This window comes from Aethalodelphis obliquidens, unplaced genomic scaffold (genome assembly GCF_003676395.1).
Source record: "Aethalodelphis obliquidens isolate GAN/ISIS:26980383/991018 unplaced genomic scaffold, ASM367639v1 scaffold3, whole genome shotgun sequence".
NCBI lineage: Eukaryota > Metazoa > Chordata > Mammalia > Artiodactyla > Delphinidae > Aethalodelphis > Aethalodelphis obliquidens.
This window is the reverse complement of record NW_020837947.1, coordinates 12,566,824-12,593,639: the sequence shown is the minus strand read 5'-3', so window position 1 is coordinate 12,593,639 and position 26,816 is coordinate 12,566,824. Positions and strand designations below refer to the sequence as shown.

General features: G+C 37.4%; 1 protein-coding gene across 4 annotated transcripts in view; it reads left to right on the top strand.

Annotated features, from left to right (window-relative positions):
• OPRM1 (opioid receptor mu 1) overlaps positions 1-26,816 on the top strand; it is a 161,009-nt gene that overhangs the window by 24,158 nt on the left and 110,035 nt on the right. For 2 of the 4 annotated variants that reach the window (XM_027083054.1, XM_027083046.1), the window contains exons 2-3: positions 9,359-9,711; positions 10,626-11,146. In XM_027083054.1, the coding sequence (XP_026938855.1) occupies positions 9,359-9,711; positions 10,626-11,146 (874 nt within the window). Of the gene's footprint in view, positions 1-9,358; positions 9,712-10,625; positions 11,147-12,862; positions 13,106-13,808; positions 13,918-26,816 lie in introns of those variants that run through there. The other 2 variants (XM_027083037.1, XM_027083030.1) reach the window with 2 other exon arrangements.

The following is a 26,816-nucleotide window of genomic DNA, read 5'->3' as shown; positions in this document are numbered from 1 at the left end:
TGTATAAAAAAATAAATAAAATTCTAAAATTAAAAAACTAATAAAATTTTAATTTTTTAAAAAAAGATTAAATATATTTTTAGATAACCAAATAAAATTAGCATTTTTGAGCATCTCCTATATGCTGGGCTTGGAAGAGTAACAAGACTCAAATCCTACCTCTGTGACATTCTGATACATTAGAGGAGGGCAGCATGGAGCAGTGAACAGACCTGAGGTAACACCAGTTCTGTCACTTATGGGCTTTACAACTTTGGGTAAGGTAGCAGATCTCTGAGGCTTAGTTTGCTCATCTGTAATATGGGGATGATGAAGTACCTCTCCCTTCAGTTTTGTAAATTTACTTAGTGCAATGCCAGGTCAGTAGCCAGTATTAATGAACGTTACTCTTCTCATGTATAAGAAGATGTTTAGAAGGATGTTGGCTCAAGTGCTATCTCCAGGTGGTAGAGTTCCAGGTTTCTATTTCCTTTGTGCTTTCCTGTATTATTTATTTTTACAATAAGCATGCATCATATTTTTTAATTAAAAATATATTCTGAAAAATCTGTATTTTAAATTTTTAAAAGGAAATTTCAGTCACATTTTAATAACCTCATAATAAGAAAGGCCTTTAATGAAAAATGGGCACACACACATACATACACACACCATCAAGGAAGTTAAAATTTGATAGTTTTAAGGAACAGCAAAACATGGTGAATATTTTTAAGCAGTAGCAGTCTGAGAATAAATATTTACAGTTGCAGTATACGTTTTAATCTCTGACAAGTCAATAAGAAAAAAATGAGCAAAAAATAAAAACAAATTAATAGAAGAGGCAGTATAATTGACCAAGGAATACATAAAATTATTTTCAACCTCTAGAGTAATCAGTAAAATGTTAATTAAAATGATGACATACTACATGTCACTCATAGATTGGTAGATATTTTAAAGTTTTTTAACAATTTTGCATTATCATTTCTTATAGGTAAGTAGAAAATAATTTAATTTTTTCTCTATCCTAGTTGATCAAAATGTACTTATTTTTATTAGGACTATAGAAAAATGTCTTTCCATTCTACAAATTTATATTGGAATTGTAATGTAAATTTCTAAGATGATCACATTTGGGGAAATTTCTATCAAATTTCTTATATGAGCTATAAGATTTATAGGGAAATATGTATCATATAAGTAAGAAGTGTTCTAATCTATTAGAATATATAAAATATGTGAGTTCACATATAGACATACTCATGGCTGTGGTACTGCTACAGACTTGTGTTTTCAAAAGCAAGAATTCTGATAAATTCTATTTCACGCAACTGCCATCAGTGTTATAGTCTATGAATAATTGCGTTTTACATTGTATAATCAAATATAGTCATGATAGAAAATAACTATTTTGTTGGTTATTGATAAAAATCAAACCTCCCATTTACAAAAATGTATGTCTGCTGATTAGAAGAGTTTTCCACAGAAGAGCTTCTAGCTCTGACATTTTACAACTCATTTCTCTCCCATTCACATTCTGATGCATCATGGATAACATATTCACACCTTCTGTCTCTCCCTTGTTCTCTCCTTCTCTTCTTTTCTGTCCCTTTATGGAACTTTGTTCTTCTCTGACTTCACATTTTGCAACATACAAAAAGGCAGTCTCATCCACTTGCCTGACTGGAATTAACATCTAGAGGCTGATGACATAAATATTGCTCCAGCTGAACTGCAAACATATATTTGTGTACTTGATAGTCATTTTCCTTTTGTCCCACAACACAGTACACTCAAAACTGAACTTTCTATCAACACCAAAACTGCTTTTCCTCTCTTCCTTCTCTGTTAAACAATGATATTGCCATCTGTTCATTCTTCCATGCTAGAATTTGGGAGTCGTATTTCACCCTTCCCCTTCTACTCCCTATTTCTAAAAATTTAATTAACTTTTGTCTTCCTAATTATCTCAACTCTCCATTTGTTACATCTTCTTCAACGATGTTATTGATTATTTTGCTATTATTGATTGTGCTGATGGTGATGGTAGTGTTGTTGTTGGGGGGTAAGAAAGAATAAGCACACTTTGACAAGTATTGCATTTGAAAAGTCAATAGCAGATTACAGATGTCCCAAAGAGAGTTGGAAAGGTAGTCATGGAACTTGAGAGAGAGGTTGTGTGTCAACTACATAGAAATGATAGGCTTAAATCATGGATTGTCAAAGAGTAAAGCAAAGGAAATGGAGCAAACTCAATTCTCCTTTAAAAAATATGATTCTGTTACAACATTCGATATAATGAGAAAATATCTCAAAATTCCCAAGATATTCCCAGCATGGGCATCTTTGAAAAGAAGATTAAGACGCTTTGCATGCCTACCTTGCTTTAACTACACAGTGGGTTGAGTATATCAGCAATGAACATCCAGAAATACACATGGCCCACAATGCAGTTACAGCACAGAAGGTACATTTCTGTTTTAAATGAAGCTTAGGGAAGTGGGGGGAAAAGGTCTCAAACATTTGTACGTCTCTCTGTGCTTAGTTTCTTCCACCATGAAAAAAAAGGTGATCAGACTGTGTGGTCTTGAAAACCCCTTTCAGGTCTTACTTCTCATCATTCCATGACCTTCTATGACCAAAGTTCTTTTTAATTTGACAACAAAATGACAAGGCAAAAAGGAATATTCCCTGTTTACTTCAAAAGCCACGGATTCCCTAAAAAAAAAAAGGTGGTTTCATCTTATCATAAAGAAAAATAATTATAATCCAAACCCTTCTTCCTGTATTCAATTCCATTTACTGGTGAGCATCTTGTGCTGGATTCTGTTTTGAATGGATAAGTTAATTATAGCTTTTTTTTTTTTTTTTTTGCGGTACGCGGGCCTCTCACTGCTGTGGCCTCTCCCATTGCGGAGCACAGGCTCCGGACGCGCAGGCCCAGCGGCCATGGCTCACGGGCCTTAGCCGCTCCGTGGCATGCGGGATCCTCCCGGACCGGAGCACGAACCCGCGTCCCCCGCATCAGCAGGCGGACTCTCAACCACTGCGCCACCAGGGAAGCCCTAATTATAGCTTTTAAACTTTTCTGTTCATGCTATCTTTCATATAATACTTGTATTGAGTGATTATACGTACATCATCACAAAAAGTATAGGTGAAATCTTAAATTTGTTGCACTAAGTGCAGTAGATAATAATTCTACTCATAGTCTACTCTCTCTAAAAATTTATAATCTACAGCATACACTTGAGCTTCTTCAAAAAGCAATTTTCTAATATTGACATTGGTAGAATTGTTTTATTATATTTTGAAGTTTTCTCTTTTGTTCCTTCAATATTAAAGAAATACCTAGGGATATATTATTATTTGATGTTAGTGGTAATGCACCTTTGATTATTTTTTACATTCAGAACTTTCAGATCCTAAAATAAAAGGAATTTCCTTTTCTCTTAGAACTCCCAAGTTTGGAAGCTAAAGTATTTCTTTTTTTTCTTTTGGCTGTGTTAGGTCTTCATTGCTGCTCACAGGCTTTCTCTAGTGCAGCAAGCTGAGGCTACTCTTTGTTGCGGTGCATGGGCTTCTCATTGCATTGGCTTCTCTTGTTGCGGATCACAGGCTATAGGCGTGCGGGCTTCAGTAGTTGCAGCACGTGGGTTCAGTAGTTGTGGTGCACAGGCTCAGTAGCTATGGCTTGCGGGCTTAGTTGCTCCAAAGCATATGGGACCTTCCCGGACCAGGGTCAAACCTGTGTCCCCTGCATTGGCAGGCAAATTCTTAACCACTGCATCACCAGGGAAGTCCCTAAAGTATTTCTAAATTTTAAGAACCAGGCCTTTAGAATAAAAATAAAACATTGTTATCTAAGAAGCAAAAGACTGAGACAGATATTCTGATGCTGTTTTTGAAGCAATTTGGTCTAAAGAGATAAAAATCTATATTTCAGGAAACAAAAATCTAAAGTCACAGATAAGAATATTTCACCAAATTATGATTACGTACATCAGAGGATTTAGCATGGTAATATGTTTCTATAATAGGTAAATTTTATTTATCACAGAATACAGGAATCAAGGAAAAAACATTATTTTTTTTCATATAAACTTCTGATGAAATAAATATCCTGAAGTATATAAAATTTTCAGAAATCAAATAAAGCAGAAAACAAGCACTTCCGAAAGGTGTAATGCAAACAAAGGTCAAGCGAAGTCTCTTGACCATAATGGAAGAGTCTCTCTTTTCATTTCCTTCCCTCTCCATTGATGTGTGGGCCTGTTCTTTCCCCATCCTCCACCCCAGTTCCCAATTCTAACAAGAGGATTTAAAGAGCCTTACAAAAATGCATGCAACAAAATAAGAAAAATAAAGAAGAAAATAGACAAATTGGAAGCCAAAAGAGAATGAAATGATGAGGTTCGCAGGATTCAGTACAATAGAAGTATATTAGATTCTAGTGCCATTAGAATTCTATGCAATTATTAAAAGGAGCCACACATTTTATTCTGATTTTTTCTAGCACCAAATGCGAAAATAAAAATATGATCCGTTACTCGTTTTGCATTTTCTATTTATAAAGTTCATCCACTGCTTGAAGAAAGCAGATTTTTGTTCTTGTTCCATCCGAAGGCTATTTTTTTCATGAATTTTCATTAATGGGACATGGAGTAGGAGGAAAGTAGGAATATAGAGAAAAACAACAACAACAAAAAGGCAGTATGGATGAAAAAAAAAGAGTACCACTCAACGAAAAAGACTCTGATGGTTGTTACACTCCGGTGGCACAGAGACAGAAAGAGGTAATTGACCTCTGGAAGGAGGTGCCTCTCTGTTTAATTTCCTGTAAACCTCTCTCTGTCTTCTCTTCTGAGACAAATTAGTAAACAATAATCACTTTTCTGACTGCAGGGCTCAGAGGTCTCAGAATACTACTTTCTCCTTTTGCTAGTATAAACTCATTGGAAATTTGGTCACTGACCACAGAAACCACTTTGAAATAAATGTAAGTAAAATGTTTTAGAATATTTTATAGCAAAGTGAGAAATCCCCTGTTCCCGCCACTAAGCTAGTTGAGAAGATAACAGAGAATAATAAACTAATATATGGTCTCTTTCTGTGTTAATACCTAATGAGAATGTATCATAGGTTTTGGTTGTTTTCAACCTCTCTCTCTCTCTCTTTCACACACACACACACACACACACACACACACACACACGCACGTACGTTTGCCTGAGACAACAGAATGGAATGGATAATAAAGGAGAGATTCAGGTAGGTACTAATGTGACCATTTTCTTCATCTAAATAATAACCTGAAATGTAGGACAAGTGCCTTTATTTCATTGGATTTATCCAATTAATCATGAGTATTTAAAGACAGCACTCTAAGTAGGTTTTTTTCTCCATTAAAAATGTGAATTTCTCTATGTGAGGGTAAGTGGATATAAAAGTCATGACAGATGTGAAAAAGGTATCTTTCCCAGCACAATGCTGAACATATAAAAGGGGCTCATTGAATCCTTACTGAGTTAGACATCTTTCTTCTTCACTGATATTAGAAAAAAAAAAAAACCTCCATTTGGTAAAACATGAAAGGGCAGAAAATCAGCCCAAAAAGAGGTGAAAATCTTCTGTACATCCCAGCTGGTTCTATTGTGAACTCCTAAAATAGGTAGAGAGCCATGTGAAGCACATGATGGGGTACAGAGCTGACAGGCTGGATTCTGGAATACTTTCTTCCTCTTTTCAAGCATCCTTGGTCTTTTTTTTTTCTGGACAGAGATAGGGTCATCACAATTCAAGAATTAACACAAAAACAAAATAGAACAACAACAACAAAAGGTTTGCAAAGCCCATCCCATTGGTATACAAGAGTAATTTATTCAGTTTGGCTTCATTTAGCACCAGTGGGTCAAAAATCAATGATGTTTTGGTAAGTGGTAATATTTGGAGAAATGGAATGAAGAATGCATCTGAAGATAAATAGGAATTATAACCACAAAAAAGGAAGGGTACTTACAAACCAAAGGTATGTATGGAACACAGGAGAATAGGTGAGCTGCCAATGAAATGGGCTTATAATGCCTCTTCCCCAACACAGCATCTGGAGGCTTCATAAAATCACTCTAACGGGTCAAGCATTGAAGGTCCTGAGAAGAATATTTTTTTTAATAGTTGCATTGTAATTCATTTGGATTCATATAGTAAATAAACTACTCGGTCATTTAGAACAATTTTTTTTTAAATACATACTAGGAAAATTTCAGTGGGCTAACTAGAAAGGAAAAAATAGCTTGGCTCACCGCCTAGAGGAAAAGATCTAATTCAGTGAGCATAGCAGGAACAGTCAATGTCAAAAAGGTCCTGTAGTACAGGTGAGACACTCTGAGAACGTGTCACCTATCCCTCCCAGTTTGTTTTGCCCACTTTGCCACTAAACTCATCTATGACACAGTAAGAACTCATAGGTACAAAAGATGGAAAAAGGATTGTGTGTTGACATCCAGGAGTTCTACTCAGACCCACCCAGGTAAACTGAACCCAAAGGTAATCCTTCCTCCGCTCACCTCTTCGGCATGCTTGCTAACTCTGGTTCGTATACTCCTATAACTTATAGTGTGACTCTGATTGTTCCTGTAACTTTCCTGGAGCAATGTTCATGCCACCACATCAGAACAGAACAGAATGAAAAGCCCATGTTTGCTGGACTGCATGACCCCTTTTCTGGTCAGACTATCCCTTCAGATTGAAGGCTTTGGAGATATGCCAGAGGCAAGTGGAATTCCCAAACCTTTAGTCTTGTATAATTATTCTCCTCCACATATTTTGGAAACTGCTGAAACCTCTCTCATATGTTGCTGTGATTCAGAGGGTAAGTAATTGGGATATGAATACTGGCTATCTTTAGAGGAAAGCTCTTTGGATAAATGGAGAAAAACAGCATTATTCCTGTAAAATGCCAATTGACATAGCTTTTATAGATAAATATTCACTTTTCCTTTTGTGATGTGGAAACCTAACCTAATTTTGCTTCACAAACGTCTCATTCTGGGGGAGGAAAGGATTTTTTTTTTTAATGAAACAATCATACATCCATAAGTACCTGGTGCTAAGATGAGCCTGAAGAAAATGTTAAAAGTATGATGAGTCATAAACTGACAGTAAAGAACCTGATTATTTGACATAAAGCATTCTGCTAAAGATAAGACGTGAAATGTAAGGTCTGCTGGCTGGGAAGTGTCACGTGTGCCTTTACATCATGCAGGATTTAGGCATGGGTTTCTCTCTCACTCTCTCAGATCCACATGCTCTGGGTTAAATCCATTTTCAGACAGGCTCTTCCAACAACTACATACCTTGCATCCTCTCAGGTTTAATTATTTAAAACTAATATACTCTTTCCCCAGAAGTCCCCCCAAAATCTCACTGGCTCTAGTTGAAACATGAGACCATTGCTGGGCATTCACTTTAAATCTTCATGCCTTGAACTAGCAATGGAGCCCATCACAAAGTACATGGACTGAGAATGGGAAATGAGTAGCTCCTTAGAGTGAAATTGAGGTCCTGTTACCAACAGCAGAGCAGATAGACGTGGAGTGTCAAATATATTTGACAATTTGACAATATATTTGCTAGATATTCTTCTACCATCAGATATAATTCATTAGTGTCTCGTCATACCTGTTTGTCTTCTACTTGGTAGTTCTAATTTCTGCGGCTTTGAGGACACATAACACTCCTAAATACTTATCCCAGAGACAGAAAAACATAAGTCCATGCAAATACTTGTACAAAACTGTTCATAACAGCTAATTAGTAATATCTAAAGAGTGGATGCCACCCAATTCCCATTAATAGGTGAGTGGATAGACAAGTTATGGCATATCCATACAATGGAATACCACTGGACAATAAAAAAGAATGAATCATTGATGAGTGCAACAATGTGAATAAATTTCAAAATAATTGTGCTGAGTGAAAGAAGCTAGACAAAAAAAGAGTACATATTGGGTGATTCTATTTACATAAAAAGTCTAGAAAATGAAAACTAATCTGTAATGACAGAAAGGAGATCAAGATCAGTAATTGCCTATAGAACAGTGGGAGTGGGGATCAAGGCAGGGAGGGGCAAGATGGAAGGATTAGAGAGCTGCACAAGGAAGCATTGAAGGGGGAGTGATTGACATGTTCATCATCTTGATCAAGAGTTGGCATTTTTTGCTGTAAAGGGCCAGATAGTAAATATTTTAGGCTTTGCAAACCATATAGTCTCTTACTCAACTCTGCCATTGCATCATCAAGACAGTTACAGATAAGAAGAATTAAATGGGTGTGAGTGTGTACCAATAGAACTGTTTACAAAATCAGGTGCAGTCTAATTGAGTGTGCAAGCCAATCCCTGCTCTTGGTTATGGTGATGGGTTCGAAAGTGTGTACATATAGCAAAACATCAAATTGTATACTTTTATTATATGCCTCCATAAAGTTATTAAATAATAAAAACAAGACAAACAACCTTAGCTTCCCCATCACAAAGTGGATAAAGTCTAATCTTCTTACCATGGTATACAAGTCCCTCTATGAACTGGCCTCTATATTCCTCCCCTATCAGATTCATGGTCATTCCTGCTGGCATTTTTACTCTTTCAGTGCCAAACATACACATCATGCCATTTCACCTCTTTGCCTTTGCTCGAGCTTTCTCTCTGTCTTGAATGACCTACTCCTACCAACTGTAAGATTAAACTTGCACATGTACACGCTCAAGATGCATTCCTTCTTTCCTTATGATACCCCTACTATTCCCTTTGCCTCATCTCTATGACCCCATAATAGCCTGTATATTTGTGTGTGTGTTCATGTGTATGTGTATACACCTACATATACATACACTCTTGCACGATTACATTGTTCCGTAATTTTAACTAGATAGCTGAAATTTTTCTCATATATTTAGAATTAAAATGTATTATTACCCCATGTCTGGATGCTTGACTGAGCCCTCCCTGTGTCTATTACACCTATCACAGTGTCCGGCACATTTTTTTAAAAAGCAAATAAACCAATAAATCAGTATGGCAGCTCTTATTATAACTTTTTTACAGATAATGAAACTGATAGTTAGAGAAGGTATATATATAGCCCATAGGCACGTGGTTATAAATGGCCAATCTAGTACTGTGAAAGAGTTCCTCTGTATCTAATCTCAAATGCTTCCCACTAATCCTTGCAATTGTTTTTGCTTTGGTTTTGGGGGGGTTTGTTTTGTTCTGTTTTTTTGTTTTTTAGTTTTTGCTTTTTAATTGAAAGCTTAACTACATTTCACCCTGATGGTTTTATTTTTTTCTGGTGGTGCCACTGCTCTTCCTTCATCTCTTAGATACACCAAAATGAAGACTGCCACCAACATCTATATTTTCAACCTTGCTCTGGCAGATGCCCTAGCAACCAGTACCCTGCCCTTCCAGAGTGTCAATTACCTAATGGGAACATGGCCATTTGGAACCATCCTCTGCAAGATTGTGATCTCCATAGATTACTATAATATGTTCACCAGCATATTCACCCTCTGCACCATGAGCATTGATCGCTACATCGCAGTCTGCCATCCCGTCAAGGCCCTGGATTTCCGCACTCCCCGCAATGCCAAGATCGTCAACATCTGCAACTGGATCCTCTCTTCAGCCATTGGTCTGCCTGTGATGTTCATGGCAACAACAAAGTACCGGCAAGGTGAGTACGGCTGCAGGCCTGAGGGATAGAGAGAATATAGATAGATATGTTAGTGAAGTCATGAGCCAAGTAGAAATTATGGAGTGGTCCCATGCTGTAGACAAACAGTAATTTTAATGATTCTTTTTAGCAAAATAGTTTTGAATATTTTGAAATAGGAATTTTCCCCTATAATTTTAAGTCCAGTAAACATTTGAAAGAGAAGATAAACCATAATCTATTGGTTCCTGATTTCTCTGCACTTACTTCATCAAAATGACAGGAAAATAAGAACACAGCTCTTTCAAGAGTAATTAGAGCTTAAACCCAAAGAACATTAAGTGGAGGCTTGTTTTAAAATCGCAAGTGGCTGCCTACATGACAAATTTATCTTTTTAGACTTCACTTCAGAATGATACATCACCCATCAAAAAGTGGAGTTAAGGGAATCCCCTGGTGGTCCAGTGGTTAGGACTCAGCACTTTCACTGCGGTGGTGGCCGGGTTGGGGAACTAAGATCTCGCAAGCCACATGGGTGGCCAAAAAAAAAAAACCCAGAAAATGAAGTGAAGACATCCATTACCTGGAAACCCCTAGAGAATCTTGACAGTGATTATATTTTTATATCAGCCTAGACCCCATAGAGGATCTAGCTCACGGTGAGAGATTCATAACTGTTGACTGAATGAAAGCTTAACGTCATCAAAGTGGAGAACCTAAATGACGTATCTGGAAAAAATAACTCTCCTGAAAATCAAGAGAGAACTGAGTTTCTTCCATGGTTTCTTTAAATCTTCCTTTTCTGGCTTGTGTAGTAATAGCCAGAAGTTAACCCAGGTCAAGGTGATAAATTAGAGAGCAAAATGGCAATCGTAACACCTCATGACATCATTAAAAGTTGCTGCTAGTTCTTCCTTATCATTCTTCTCTTCTAGGTTCCATAGATTGTACACTAACATTTTCTCACCCAACCTGGTACTGGGAGAACCTGCTGAAAATCTGTGTTTTCATCTTTGCTTTCATCATGCCTGTCCTCGTCATTACGGTGTGTTACGGACTGATGATCTTACGCCTCAAGAGCGTCCGCATGCTCTCTGGCTCCAAAGAAAAGGATCGGAACCTGCGAAGAATCACCAGGATGGTGCTGGTGGTTGTGGCTGTGTTCATTGTCTGCTGGACCCCCATTCACATTTACGTCATCGTCAAAGCCTTGATCACAATTCCAGAAACTACTTTCCAGACTGTTTCATGGCACTTCTGCATTGCTCTCGGTTACACAAACAGCTGCCTGAATCCGGTCCTTTATGCATTTCTGGATGAAAACTTCAAACGATGCTTCAGAGAGTTCTGCATCCCAACTTCCTCCACCATTGAGCAGCAAAACTCCACTAGAATGCGTCAGAACACCAGAGACCTCCCCTCCACGGCCAACACAGTGGATAGGACTAACCATCAGGTAGGCAGCTTCTAGGATTGGGTGTACCTCCTGGGGATGACAGAAAAGTTATAGAGCTTCTTAAAAGCCAAGATTTGAATCCACTGGAAAAGGATCAGTAACCAGGGGATTGAGGCTGAGCTCTATGTATTTTGTACATATGCATTCAGATATAGAGACATTCCAATCAGATATCCATAAATCTACTAAAAATCTACTATCTTCACAGCCTTTGCTTCTATGCAAAATTAATGACTTCAGCACATTGTGGAAGTGATCTTAATCTAGAATTCTTCTCATTCCCCCCAATGTTAGGTGTTTCATGCATATCACTCCAATGTCCCTGTCACTTCTCAAAAGCCAGTCCTACTCTGGATCTATGGTTACAGAGAAAATGTCAGCACTTTGCCCACTGTAGTGATGGGTGACGATGTTCCCAGCAACTCACTGTCACACCAAAGGAGAAAAGAGGATTCAATGGCCCGTCCTTAACTTTGTTGAGCCACTGATTTATAAATTTTTATACCTGAACTCTAGAGAAAACATCAAACTTATTACTTAATTATTAGAACTAAATTAGTTTTGCAACAGTCAGTTGCAAACTGACTGTTAACTGACTAACAGTCAGTTAACAGTTAGTATAATGAGGAGTGACTATCTGTTGGAAGATATATCCCTATGCACAGAAGAGAACAGATGGGAGCCTGCACAGAAGATACAAGGTTTACACACAACAGAATAATCACATGAGAAATCAAAAAGGAGGAAAGAGAAAAAAAAATCTGTCTCTAAGTTAATATTGCCTTGTTAAGCCACTGGTTTGGAAATTTTGGAGTCTGGCCTGTAAAGTAAATCAGTCACTGAATTATTAAAATTAAATTAAAGTTAAATTATTAAAATTAACTTAAGTAAGTAAATTTCTGAATGATGGTACCAGCATCCAAAAATCACAGCCTGTGGAATTTTATAACACAGAACTCAAATTCAAACTCCCTGTGAAAGTAAATCCTCATGTCAGAATCTTAGGTAAAGTTTCTAGGGTCAGGGAGCAGAACAGTGGGGACAGATGTCTCCCTAAAAATCATCAGGAAGTCAAGTCGCGGAGCCAGAGAGAGAGCCTGGTTCCCTTAGGATGCAGCTGCTTCCTCTCTGCTTCCTGTTCCCCACTCCTCGCTGTCCCTTGTGACGGCCACTACTGCCACCCAACCCACCCAACCCAGCCCAATTAGAAGGGCTCACCCCTTCTAATTGACCACAGGACCAATGTAATATGGCCCAGAAGGATCTGCCATGGCGACATGAATCCTCATACTCTTGATATTAAATAATGTTAAAATGAACCCAGGAACTCGCAAGCCCTGGGGAGCATGAGGTAATGATGGCAGGCCTATTTCCAACCAAAGGGAAATTATTAACTTATTATGTCTCACTTCTAATTCCATTTCAGAAACAAAAGCCAGAAAGAACAGTTTTTCTACTCTGCTTCTTTAATTTTTTTTTTTTTCACATCAAGACCTCTAAGCCTGCGCCTTTTACTAAGCAGCTCTCCTTCTCAGTGATTCTGGAAATCTTGTGAATAACTTAAAGAGGGTAGGAATTTAAATAGATTTTTCTCTAACCTGAAGATAATACGTTAAAGAATGCAACTTAAAACCCTCAGTCCTAAACTAAGGTTAAAATATTTACCATTGGAGCAAAACGATGGCCATTGTAAAGGATTCGTTCTCTCTCCTTAAGCACCTGTTTATACCCTCCCTCTCCTTTCAGGCACTTTGGGGAGTGGCTGCTGGTATTGTACCCTGTACCACTGCCGAGGTCTCTTGTCATATCTGATCCTCTCAGAACCCTTCACCTGCCTTGCTTTCCTGGAAGTACAGCTCCCAGCTTGTCTGGTGGAGTGTTTTTCCTGAGTTCAGCATGAGTGTCCTTCAGCTGCCCCGACACTGCCCTTGACTCCCCTACAAATCCAGCAGTTTCACAGCCACGTGTGTGGTTCTTGCACAGCCAGAGAGAGGAGAAAGGAAGCTAACTGGGGAAGCTCTGGTCTAAGTAACTAAAAGGTTTGCTTTAAAAATACATCCAAATGGAGCTTATCTTCATTGCTGCCTCTGTGAAGCAGCATCAGTGTCAGATAACAGCAGAAACACATTAGCCCTGGAATTGGCTGCTTTCCCAAAACGCCCAGCTGGGAGAGCTGGACACAGAAGAGTGGATGCCAGGAAAAGAGGAAAAGACACTCTGACATATTTGAAAATTAAGATAAATCAAATATCCCTTTCACTAATCTCCACTGAGGTGTCATCATTAGAATCAAGGCAGTTACACACAGACATCTGGAACAATACGTAAGTCTTTGGTGATCTTTTCACTAATATATCAAAATAATAAAATTATTTGGGGGAAAAATTGGAGACTTTACGGCTGTGTCTATAGGTCATTGATTCGTTTACAAATTCAGTATCTGACAGGGAGGTGTTATTTTCTTTTTTTCTTTTTTTTTTAAGTCATGAACCATCATGTTAGGAAACAAAGCTAATTGGATTTGCATTAACTGTTTAACTGCTGTCTGTATCATTGTAGATGTTTATGTCCTGTCTATCTATGTATTTGTATTTTCTCCAAGAAATATGTTGTACTGTATGTGTCACATGTCAAGCACATTAGTCAACTTCATATTCTGCAGATCAGAGATCCAATATCAAACCTTCCCAGGGTGTCTGTATTCTGAAACTGTACACTGAGATCATGTCCATGCAACGCAAAGTCAAGTGGAGAGTTGGCAGTTATCAAGGTAATTTGATCATATAAGAAAATTATGTGCCCAAGATAAACTTGGAGTCATACTTACAAAGCTAAGGGCTACTTGGTCAGCTTTTGCTGCATAACAAATCATTCCAAAATTTAATGACTGAAAGCAAACATTTATTTAGTTTACAATTCTATAGATCAGTAATTTGGGCTGGGCTGGGCTGGGCTGGGCTAGACAGTTCTTCCAGTCTTAGCTGGGCTCACTCTGTGGTGAGCTGCCGTATCGGCTGTCAGCCAGCTGATCTAAGGTGGCCATAGCAAGAATGGCTAGCTCCTCATGGATCCTCATCTTCCATCATCTGTGTTAGTCCAGGCTTGTTCTCATGGCCATCACAGGTTCTAGGTTCAAAGGGTGGGAAAACAGACTCCACCTATTGATGGAGCTGCAGTCACATTGCAAAAGGGTGTGGATGTAGGGAGGGAAGTCATTGTGGCCACTTTTGCTAACCATCTACAGTAGGCACATGGTGCATGGGACAAGTTAGCCTTAGCTCCCTGAGAGCACAAATTATATCTGTCTTGCTCCTTCTTGTATCTCCAGTATCTGCCTAGCACAGTAAAGTGTACTCCAAAAACATCTGTTGAATAAATGAATGATTGAATAAATATCTTTTGATATTTCAGGAGATCTGGAGGGGGTAGGAGTGACCCCTTTCTTGCAACTGATTGACAAGCTAAAGGATTGTGTAATACCCTGACATTATTTCAGGCTCACCCTTCAGTAAAAAAAATATTCACAGGAGGGATTCTTTATTTTTTCTCTCCAGCCTTTAGTCCTCTGATCCAAAGTTACACTTTTCAAAAATTTTCTTACATTGGTGCTTGCCTTCTAATTTTATTTTTAATAAGTGTTATTGATAAGGGGGTCAAGAACCAGACTCAGTGCCCTAAAGAGCTCATACCCTGGCTTAATGTGGAAAAAAAAAAAAAAAAAGATGGTCTCATATTCTTTTATGCATTCCAGGGTCCAGCATACTGCTCCAGCTGTAGTGTTCCATGCCTGATTTATGTTCAGCTTGTTGTCTTTATGTCTTCTAGATCTTTGGTAGGTAGACTTAGGCAAAGGCATTCATTTTCCATCTGCTCTCAATGCAACTTAATTTCTTTGTACCCTGTTGTTGTCCTCATTCGGTTCCACTTGGCTTCAAAACACTTCCTTCATTTGCTCAAATCAGTCCAGGTCCAACTCAGACCTGAGATGCTGGCCTGCCTTCACTGCTTGGTTTCCACCCTGATCACATTCTCTAATGTATTTTTAATTTTGACACCTAGATTATTTTTTAATGTATAACATTATATGGGAAAAGAAAACTCTGTTATGTCAGTTAGATTATTATTTAAAGAGTTTACGTTAACTATAACCATAATAATAATGCTATCTTTCCCTTATATGATAGCATGAAGATTAAAAAGTGCTTTTATCACATCAGCTTCCTATAATAACCCTAACGGGTAAACATGAAAAAAAAAATGTTCAGGGAGGTTAAATGATTACACATGATCAAACCACCAGTAAGAGGCAGAACCCAGACAAATATCTAGACTTCTCATATTAATCCAAAACTTTTCTCTGCTATCCCACAAAATACCACTTTGCACTCAAATATTAGTATATGGTCTCAGGCAGAGGATCTCAGGCTTTACAGTGAGCTCCAGAAAGTGTAACTTTTGAGGAACTCTAAGAAATCTGGTTCACTGAGTCAAAGTAGGGTCCAATAATCTGAATTTTGAACAAAACACTAAACTGAAAGCTGATTTAAAAGGTAACTTCATCCAAACGCTACCAAAGTTACTGTTTTGTCTAACCTGAGTAACCCATTTGGTCAAGCTGATTGATACTAATTTTTTTCACCAAATGAATCTTGTGTTTAGCAAAATAATATAGTTATCTTGTGACAAAGCCTTAACTTTCTAATATATCAATCAGTGAGTCTTATAGAACAAAGTAATATAACAATGATAAAGCTAACATTATGGTACCTCCTGCTAACTCCACATCAATATGGCAAGCCCATTCCTAAACCCTTAGGTTACTATTTTTTAAGCAGCTTCTTGACATTTTGATCAAAGTAGCAGGTCAAGAAATGAGGAGATGCTTTGCATTTGCGTTAACTAAAAAACTATATTATCCCCAGCTAAACTAAAAGCAGAAGCCTAATTTGTCAAATCACTCTCAAAAGTTGGCTCTCGACTTTTTTACAAGACATCTGTGGAGAACCAATTTGAGAAGGAAAAGCATTTCAATTCCATGACAAAAGTCCCAAATGAGGATAGCTCACAAAATTACCAGGTTTGACCACATTAATGCATATTTTGTGAATGAGGCCAAAGTGGCTATTCTTTCAATTCTTTGGTTTAAAAAGAAAACAGTTCCAGTTAAGAGTGTGTGTGTGTGTGTGTGTGTGTGTGTGTGTGAGAGAGAGAGAGAGAGAGAGAGAGAGAGCATACACATGCATGATATAGGCGTGCTTCTATGCATGTGCAGCACTAGAGTATATCTAAGTTTAAAATGAATTATCCCTTTCATAAATATAGCAGAAGAGCTTAATATGTTTCTGTAAATTGGCTACAATCTGGGATGAGAAAATATTGTTTACTTGGAAATATGTTTATTGCCACAAAATATTTGACTATTAGTAATAACAGACCTAAATAGACATTTCTCCAAAGAAGACATACAGATGGCCAACAGGCACATGGAAAGATGCTCAATATCACTAGCTATTAGAGAAATGCAAATTAAAACAACAATGAGGTATCATCTCATACAAGCCAGGATGACCATCATTAAAATGTCTACAAATAATAAATGCTGGAGAGGGTGTGGAAAAAAAGGAACCTTCCTGCACCATTGGTGGGAATGTAAAATGGTGCAGCCACTATGGAGAACAGTATAGAGTTTCCTTAAAAAACTAAAAGTAGAGTTACCATATGATCCTGCAATCCCACTTCTGGGCATATACCCAGACAAAACTCTAATTCGAAAAGATACGTGCACCCCAATGTTCACTGCAGCACTATTTACAACAGCCAAGACATGGAAGCAACCTAAATGTCCATGGACAGAGCAATGGATAAAGAAGATGTGGTACATATATACTATGGAATATTACTCAGCCACAGAAAAGAATGAAATAACGCCATTTGCAGCATGGACCTAGAGATTACCATACTAAGTAAAGTCAGTCAGAAAGAAAAAGACAAATACCATGTGATATCACTTATGTGTGGAATCTAAAAATATGATACAAATGAACTTATTTCCAAAACAGAAACAGACTCAGACATAGAAAGCAAACTTATGGTTACCAAAGGGTTTAATGGGAGGGAGGAGATAAATTAGGAGTTTGGGATTAACATACACACGTTACTATACATAAAATAGGTAAACAAGAAGACCTATTGTATAGCACAGGAAACTATATTCAATATCCTGTAATAACCTATAATGGAAAAGAATTTGAAAAAGAATATATATATACATATAGCTGAATCACTTTGCTGCACACTTAAAACACAAAATTGCAAATTATACTTCAATAAAAATGGTTAAAAAAAGGAATTACAATATTTGCATTGAATAAATTTATGTTTATGTAAAAAAAAAGCCTTTAGTAATAACATTTATTGACTGGTTTGTATCCAGTATATCTTATTTAATCATATGAGGTATGGATTCTCTCTGCAGTTGAGGAAACCAATGTTTAAGGAATTAACTTGCCTAAGGTCATAGGTAAAGAGCAGTGGCTGAGGAATGAACCCAGTTGAATTTGATATTATAACCCAGACTTTTAATTAATGTGCCCTACTATCCCCCTAGTCTGGTTTTCACTACGCTCAGTGGTGTCTCCTAGAACTAAATTTTAACATGTATATACTGACAGTTTGAATTCCATAAGGCCTTTATATGGGCTTGTTTAGATGTATTCTTAGTGTATTTGCATATCTGTATATAAAAGTAAACACTCATATAGATTAATGACTATCACGGGGAATTAGAAATCCAATAATGGGGATCGTGGTTACCATTATATGAGCTCAAATTATTTGGCTAAAATCTTTTGCTGTCAGTAAAGTCATATTGACTCTTACTGAATGATAGAATTTTCTTTTCCACAGTTAAAATTTTTGATTAACGTCAGAGAAGTTCATTTAATATTTTCATAAACTGACTTTAGGATTGTGAGTCCAATCACATCTATCCTACTAGAGAAGGAAGCTTGGCGGGCTGGTGGTGCCAGAGGGACCAGGACAGGGAGTCAGTTGAATGTTCTAGTTGTTGTGCTGCCCCTGACCAGCATGTGATGGAGGAAACCCTTCATCTTGCAAGAACTCAGTCTTTTCATCTATCACCTTGGTGGGCTGACCCAGAAGATTGTTCTGTACAGCAGAACAGTACAGTGGACACTGATATATGAATTAGCTAGAGTTCTTCCTGACTGAATACTATGAACTTTTAGGGAGGTTGAGTTTTAAAGATTGGATTAACTAATATAATTACTGCAGCATTTTCTTGTGCTTGTTATTCCAATTAATGTAACTAACTGATAAAATATGGCAACACACTTTTCTTAAATTAACTTCTTAAAAATTAACTGAAAATGATGTGTCATTAATTTGGCAACCTTAAGTGGTAAATTGCTATTTTATAAACATTTATCATAAAAAGTCCTTACATTGAGATTTAGTGCATTGGAACATGTTGATCTTATTTTCTTTTTTTTAAACTTTTTATTTTATATTGGAGTATAGTTGATTAACAATGTTATGTTCATTTCAGTTGTACAACAAAGTGATTCAGTTATACGTATAAATGTATCTATTCTTTTTAGCTTTGGGAGTCAGCTATGAGAGGCAGATTCTTTTCTCTTTTAACTTTCTACAACACATGTATTCTTACTTCTATGTTTATGAATTTGAAATTCAGTTTTATAGTATTTTTTGCTTTTATATTTTTTCCTCACTTCAAACAACGTTACCATTGGAATGAAGATGACCAACCACTAACTTTTGAATATCATTCTGATGTGGTTATCTTTTGGTCAGTTGCAATAAATATTTACAAATCGCTACAATTTTTTAAAAATTATAAAATTATTTTGGGGGTGACGTTGTGAGAACTACAACTTTCTAGAATAAAATATGTCTTAATATTTCCTTTTTGATTATTATCACCCTGGAAATCAAGAACCTAGAGCCATAACTTTTGCCTGCCTTCTCTCTTTACACTCAAGAATTTCTTTCTTAAATAGTAGAGTTCCTAGCTTTGAAATGAGTAGAAATTTTTCACGATGAAAAGAAATATTAGAACCGTATTGTCTATGATTTATACTTTTACTGCAATAAAATAACATATATATAAAATAATAAAATACCATATAATATAACATACCAATACCAATAAAATACCATATAAATAGAATACTATATATATATATATACACATACACACACACACACACACACACACATATATATATATATACACACACACACATATGGTGTGGGTAAGTGGAGGCTAGAAACAGGATTTATTCTGAGTGCTAAAAAATTGTAATAGTACTTTTCAAAACATGAATGGCATTCCTGATACATATCCAAAAGATTATAATGCCAGCTTTCAAGACCCCATGTGAGTTTGGTCATTCCCATTGCCAATGATGTATGCAGAAGGAATGCATATCTGGCAATGTACATATTAACCATACCTGGGTGGGAGATTAGTATGAATTTAATTTAGTGCTTGTTGCTTCACTGTGAATCAAAGGAAATGAACAACTTTTTCTTTCTATAACACCTGCCTTATTAGGAACACATGCAAATAACTAGCCTGATAAATTAGTTCCATGTAATTACAAATATCAAATAAATATAAGCTGAAAGTTTCACTATAATTTAAAATAATGGCCCCCTTGGTCCAAGAATGAGAATGAATATGTAGAAAAAGAATTCATGCTATTTGTCTGTATAGAGTGCAGTATTTATTAGGAAGGAAGAAAGGAAGGAAGGGAGAGAAAAAAGCTGACACAGAATATATTTTGTGTTGGAAATTAGTCACATTCTTCCTACTATTCTGTTTTCCATATAGACAACAGAAATTCAGGGATACTGGAAATCTACAAAATCTATCAAGCCCTACTTATTTCCTTTTTTTCCTACATACATTATCAAATCTTCATAAAGATTAAAAAATACTATATATAAAATATATATATGATCCAGAGTCCCATATGATATGTCTAAGTCCCTTAAAGCACAAGAAATGAATAAAATTTTTCTTGTGATAAAATAGGTACCTCTAAGACATCTGATATGAAAGCAAAAAAGTAAAGTCTATGGAAATTGACATTAATAAATAAGAATATCTTAAGAAAAGTCAAATTACTAAAAATAAACTTAACAATGAGAAAATTCAGTGAATAGTGGATGTGAACTAGAGTATGGCCATTCTACGTTTCACAATGCAATCACCAATTTAATCCATCCCATAATTTAACAACTTAGCAAAAATATCTCACTCTTGTTGTTCTTTCTTTTTCTCTGTCATGTCAGCTAACATGTTCTTATACTCAGAAATCCTCAAATATAGTTACATGTGAGCTCATTCAAATTCGAAACATCAACTTTTAAAAAGTGCTGTCTTCGAGATACTCTTTGGAAACAGACGAGATACATGCCACTCCTAGAACCTTAAAATGCTGCAGATAGAGGCTTGCAGAATGGCTAGTATGCCCTTTAACAACTGAAGATTTTTCTGGTTATTTCAGAAATTCAGTGGAACAAATAACCTTTCAAATGGCTACACTGTAAGTAAATATCAACATCTAAATCCCAATAATGCGATTGGATTTATCAAGAAGATGAAAAATATTCACAGTTCTTAGAATATTGGAACTGAAAAAGTATATAGATCATCTAATCCAAACCTCCTGATGTTATAAATGGGGAAATTGTAGGCCAGAAATGTATTTTTTTATTGTATGCTTTTTTCCAAATATAAAATATATAATTGTGAGAGTCTTTTCAAATACCTAGTTTCCAAATAGAGTTTTTAAAAATTGTGACTAAAGAAAAAGATAGATAATTATATTTTATGTAAACTCTACTATGTGTAAATTTAATTTAAAATACCAGCAGATAAAGGGAAACTTTATAATTAAATAAGAATAGCAAATATAATATAAAATCTTAAAAATTCAGATGGCTCATTTATTTGGCCAGATCCTACCATTGACCAGCTGAATTTCCTGAAACTGTCTATATTTCAATGTCCTTACATGTAAGAACGGTCGTAACTATAGTGTCTAACAGTTATTTTGATGTGAATGTGATGCATAATTAACCATGTAAAATACATAGCACAGTGCCGGGAAACTGGCTAATAATACTAGTGTAAGCCACTTAGTGAGGTTTTACTGTTTTCACCTCCTCTATTCTCTTTCCCCCAAGAAGTTGAATTATAGCTCTTGTAATGAAAAGTTTAAAGGAATGAACTAATGCTGCTAAAAGGGATCGTAAAGTTGGTCTATCCCAACATTTCTCAACCTTGGTTCTAGTGATATTTTGGGCCAGATAATTCTCTGTTGTGAGGGGATGCACATTGCAGGATGTTTAGTAGCATCCCTGTCTTCTACCCACTAGACGCCAGTATCACCCACCCATCCCCAGTTGTGACAGCCAAAATGTCTCCAGACATTGCCCCCCCAAGGAAAACAATCAGTTGAAAACCATTAGCGTAAATATCAGTTGAGAACCACTGATCTAAGCTGACCAATGATGTTTAATAGATGAAGAAACATCAAGGTCCAAATTAGTCATGTCCTTAAAGCACCACCTGAGAGTTGGAACTAGACCCCAGGTATTCTGACTTTAGACTAGATCTCCTCTGAAATATCACACTGATTTCTCAAACAAAGCTTTAGTCTGCACTGCTAACCAGTTGCAAAGAATAAGACTCAGTATTAATGGAAGACAAGAGGAAAGCAAAATTCTTCAACCCTGATTTTATTTCAAGCTTCTCTTTCAGAGAAACGATCTTCAGCCTGAAACATTATTAAGAAAGAACTGAAGACCAGTAAAGGTGAAGATATTGTTAGAGAACATTCAGAAATGAGGTCGAATCTCTTGGAGATCTTAAAACACTAAGAGAACTTGTAAATGAAACACAATTAATGAAACACAAATCATAACTTCAAAGGCAAAGGAGTTATGAAAACTACAAAGACCATGTAGCTTTGCGCTAATTGTTTTAAGAACCTAGATCAGATTATTAAAGTGTATTTTGAGAGCACTTAGAAAGGAAGCAGTAACCTCTAGGAGGTGAGATAAGTTCTCAAGAATTAGTTACAAGACAAATTTTATTTTCTTAGAGGACAGAGAAATCAGGTACCCCAGTATCAATAGTGTTTTTAACAAGAGATTTGACAAACACTTTTTAATTTCTACACTTCTATCCTATATTGAATTATGATCTGAATGTAATGGTACAGCTTTGATTCCCACCTGAAGGGTCCCAATCAATGGAGAAATGCTCAATAACCTATGATCGGGTAAGGAGTCAAACATACTAGAAGAGCGAGAAAAAACTAAAACTATAGTAGTTACTAGAAGAAAACCTTTAGTCCAAAAATCCAATTATAGAAAGATAGAATGTGAGTGATAACAGATGTGCAAAAAGTCATAAAGATTTTATTTCATGAACCAACAATATGATATAGGCCATATCAACTCTTGCAATTATAGATAATCACATCAATAGAATTTTGGTTTCTAGAACCAAAGAAATATTAGCCTCACTCTAATAGACAGCACACTTCAGGAATGAAATAAGCAAAATAGATTGTGTTCAGAGAGACGAACAACCAAGAAGGCAAAAGGAGTTAAAATTCCTTAATATGACAAATGGTTGAAATAAGTGCCCATGGTTACCTGGGAAATAGAAGGCTCAAACGGCACAAGATAGTTATCTTCATATACTTAAAGGGATGTGAGCAGGGAATTGGACTTACCAATACGACTCCAATAATTAAAGCCAACAGGTGGAAGCTACAGGGAAAGGGATTGCAATACAACCAAAGAAAGGCTTTTCTAAACTTTGAGACACTTGGATTCCCTTGTCACTGGAAGTCTTGAATGTCCAAACATCAGCATTTTGCCTACATAAAAGGGGATGTTACAAGAACTCAAGTGTTAAGATTTGATGTTTAGGGAATCAGAACAAGTGACTCTTTCATAAGTTTTTTAGTTTTTTACAAGTTCTACTGAGTTCCTATAGAAAGTGCTAATATGTGGTCCGTTAAAAAATAGCTTTTAGACAAATGTTTAGAAATGTTGCGTATCTTATTTTGGTCATGGGGACTGATACTTGGATTAGCATTTTAAAGGCTTTGAAAAGCCCTATTGTATTCGTGTGTGTGTGTGTGTGTGTGTGTGTGTGTGCTGCATTTAGTCCTGTATATATACTTGCATCTAGTCCTTTAAGCTAAAGTTCTCAAATTTATCTGAGCACAGTCTCAGTTTTTCAAGAGACACGTTGAAACATCTCACAGAATGGTTTCCGCTAAGCATTTCAAAAAGCCCACTGTAGATCATTAGTCCCAGTTATGGACCAATCTGTTCCAAATCCAATGCTTTACTAGAATAAATGGCAACGTCCCATAATTTCAGGCATTAACCAGGGTTCTAAAATTGATTATCAATCTCTTATTCTCACTCATTCAAAATATATGGTCTAAATACAAACAAGGTATTGAAACTTCATATCTCTGAAAATAGAACAGGTTGTGTTTTGTTTGGGTTTTCACTTTTGTTTGGCTTTGTTTTGAAGCCTGTCACTTTCTGGTTACAATCCTAAAGGAGGAAATCTTTTAAAAGTGATCAATTGTCAACTGTGAGAAGCGTGCCAAAGGCTAACTAATTACAATCCTTCTTGTGAAAGAATGCAAGATAGAAGCCAAGCCACCTGGGTTCTGGTGCCAGGCTGCTGATAACCAGCTGTGTGGACTTGGCATCCCATGCTAATGGCTTCCAAGGGGATCTCTTCATAAGCAGGACTTTCCCAGCTTCTGTCGACGGCCAGTGAATTAGGGCTCATTTCTGGGCTTGATTAATTACCCCTATTCAGAGTCTGGGGGCTAGCTTCTCGTAGTAAACAACAAAAGTAACCACCAAAGCTTCCTTTTGTGAAAGAACTTATTATATTGAACAAAAAATTCATATTAAAAGCAGAAGGAAGCATATGGCATATTGAGTCTGGATCCTTTGAACTAGCAGATTATTCCACCTCTCCTTGAATTCTCCTTCACTGAAGTGTGACCCCTTGTTATACTCTAGATCCCAATATGTTTGATTCCAGCAATGGAACTTGGAAGAAGGGATGAGTTCTCCATTATTTAAGTATATGGAGATCTTTACCTATGAGTCATCCACTCCCAAAGTTTTTTTGTGTGGCTCTGTTATTATGGCTTCTGTAATGAATGGGAATTTGAAGTCTATTACTGGCTGAAACATTAATCAGCTTCAGAGGGACCCAAGTCTGGTACTGGCTTCAACTGTAACTTTGGATGGTATCACAAAGAGGACAGAGAAAATGGAAGTGGAAGAGAGTGCTGCAAAGAGCAAAAAATAAAAATATTAAACGGGCTTTTCTCAACGGATACTCTTGGGCCTGTCACTTCCCCTCTCAAGACCTCTATTTCCTCCCATAGATTAATGAAATTGGAAAAGGCAATCTTTTAAACTCCTTCCAGGGATAGGAAGCACATGTCAATCATTGTATGGATAGAGATTAAAAGTGCTTTAAATAAGCTTCAGTTTGAACCTTAAAGCTTTTCAAAACTTTATTTTTCAAAATAGGTTAAAAAATAGCCCAAGTGGATTTACTAGTTGGCTTTCTGGAAAAAATAACAGTTTAAGAAGCTCTTGAAAAAACTGGAAAGCTGATGGTAGATGAAAATATTTTATCTATGTCAAATGTTAAATTTACTGAATCTCTAATGGTACTGTGGTACTGTCAGGAAAGAAGCCCAGTCTTAGAAAATGGCAGGGAGTAGCAAGTTTCCAAAAGAGTTATCTCAGCCACTAAACAGTTCAGCTTGTTATGACTCTCTGGGTGCCAAAAATAGACAATGTGACCCAGTGGTTCAGAGAAAACAGTTTATTACTCACAGCACAGCAAACAGTAGGAGCATCAACACAGGAGTGCTGGTTCCCTTGCCCCCATGTCCCATGGAGTGACACAATAGACCCTGATTGTCACTATGCACACAGTTGATCGCACCACACCTGACAAGCCCAGAGCTAGCGCTTCACCACCTTTTGTAGCAAGCAGTAAACAAAGCAATCTTCCTCCTGTAAGAGCAAGGAATCGCACATTGGTCCTACCGTGGTCCTTATGGGATTTGGCAGTAAAGGGTCTTCCTTGACTCTGTGGCTATAGAAAGTACTTGCAGTCAGAAGATAGTAAGGCCTTGCAGCTCAGCTCAGTCAGCAAGAATGTACAGGGATGCCTGACGAGCTGCCTCCCACAGTGATGCACCTGTCAGCTCCACTTATTCTTGGCTCAATTCAATTTTCCTAGGATTACGCCGCCCCATCAGCAATTTGGATTAGACATACTGATAGAGGCTAGGACCCAATCTGTCTCATTTATCTCAATAAATACGTGATTAGGGTTATTGTCCATAGGATCCCTATCAACAGGATCAGGTCAACCTGCACTTTTGACCTCAGCCATGTACTCCCAGACCACAGACTGAATCCATTAAGTCCCAGAGAGGGCTGACAGGTCTCACTGCAGATACTCACGTAGCTGCTTTCTCACGATGTGCATGGATTGCACCACGATATTGTTATTGATAGCATGGACGCCAACACAACAGGCGTGGTTGGCAACCATACTTATCAGAATGTAGTCAAAGGCCAATCAGTGACTCAGTTACAGTCAGGGAGTTTAGCCTGGCCTGTTGATTTCCTATGGCCTATTCCACCTCATTGGCTACGGTAGCTAAAGTCAAGGGTGAGTGCCTGGCTATCTCTAGAAAGTGGACTCTGATGCCAGGGAACAATACTCACACTACTGTGTGACACAGGGATTCATGTATCCTTTGGGTAGCACAGTCTTCTTTATTTGAGGGCCTATCGAAAGGAATGTGATCCAAGGAGTGGTGTCATTGCTAATAATTGCAGGGTGTCAAAGAGGCACTAAGCCTCCCGTCCCCACGCCTAGTAGAGAGATAGCCTGTAGCACTCTCTCTCCCGTGTAACAAACATATAACTGAAGGGGGCAGGTTATTCCAGTTCTAGATTTGTTGCTGAACGTGATTTGGCTCACAATTACATTGATCTGGAGAACCCATAGGAGCAGGGTCACCAAATAGTTGTGGCCTTGATAGCCACACATGGCATGACCCCAGGGCACTCAGGTATCAGGAGAAGCTTATGAATTGCTATGAGCTTAAATGAAACAAGATTGCCTCTATCTGTGTGTGTTGGTACACGTACAAGGTTTTCACATTTAGGAGCTGCATTAGGCATAGCGCAAGACCAGCCAACCCCACATGAGTTCCTCTGACCTCACAGCACACAGACCAGGGTGATAAACCCCGCTGTAGGTCAGTTCGGCAATCAGAGCTGTTTCGTGTCCAGTGGACCATGTGATTGCTTTGCCAGTCTGCGGGGCTGGAATCTGGAGACAGAGAGAGCATTCATCATTTCCCCCTCCCAGCAACACCAAAGCCTAAGATATTCCTGCCGCAGCTGAAGTGGGGAATGGTGCCAGGAAAGCTCCTAGGGATACCCCTCATGGAGGCTGCCTCCTCTTACAGAAATCTGTGGTTCAGAAAGCTCCAGGGCTGGGCTGCTCTTGCAGTGCCTCCAGTGCCGC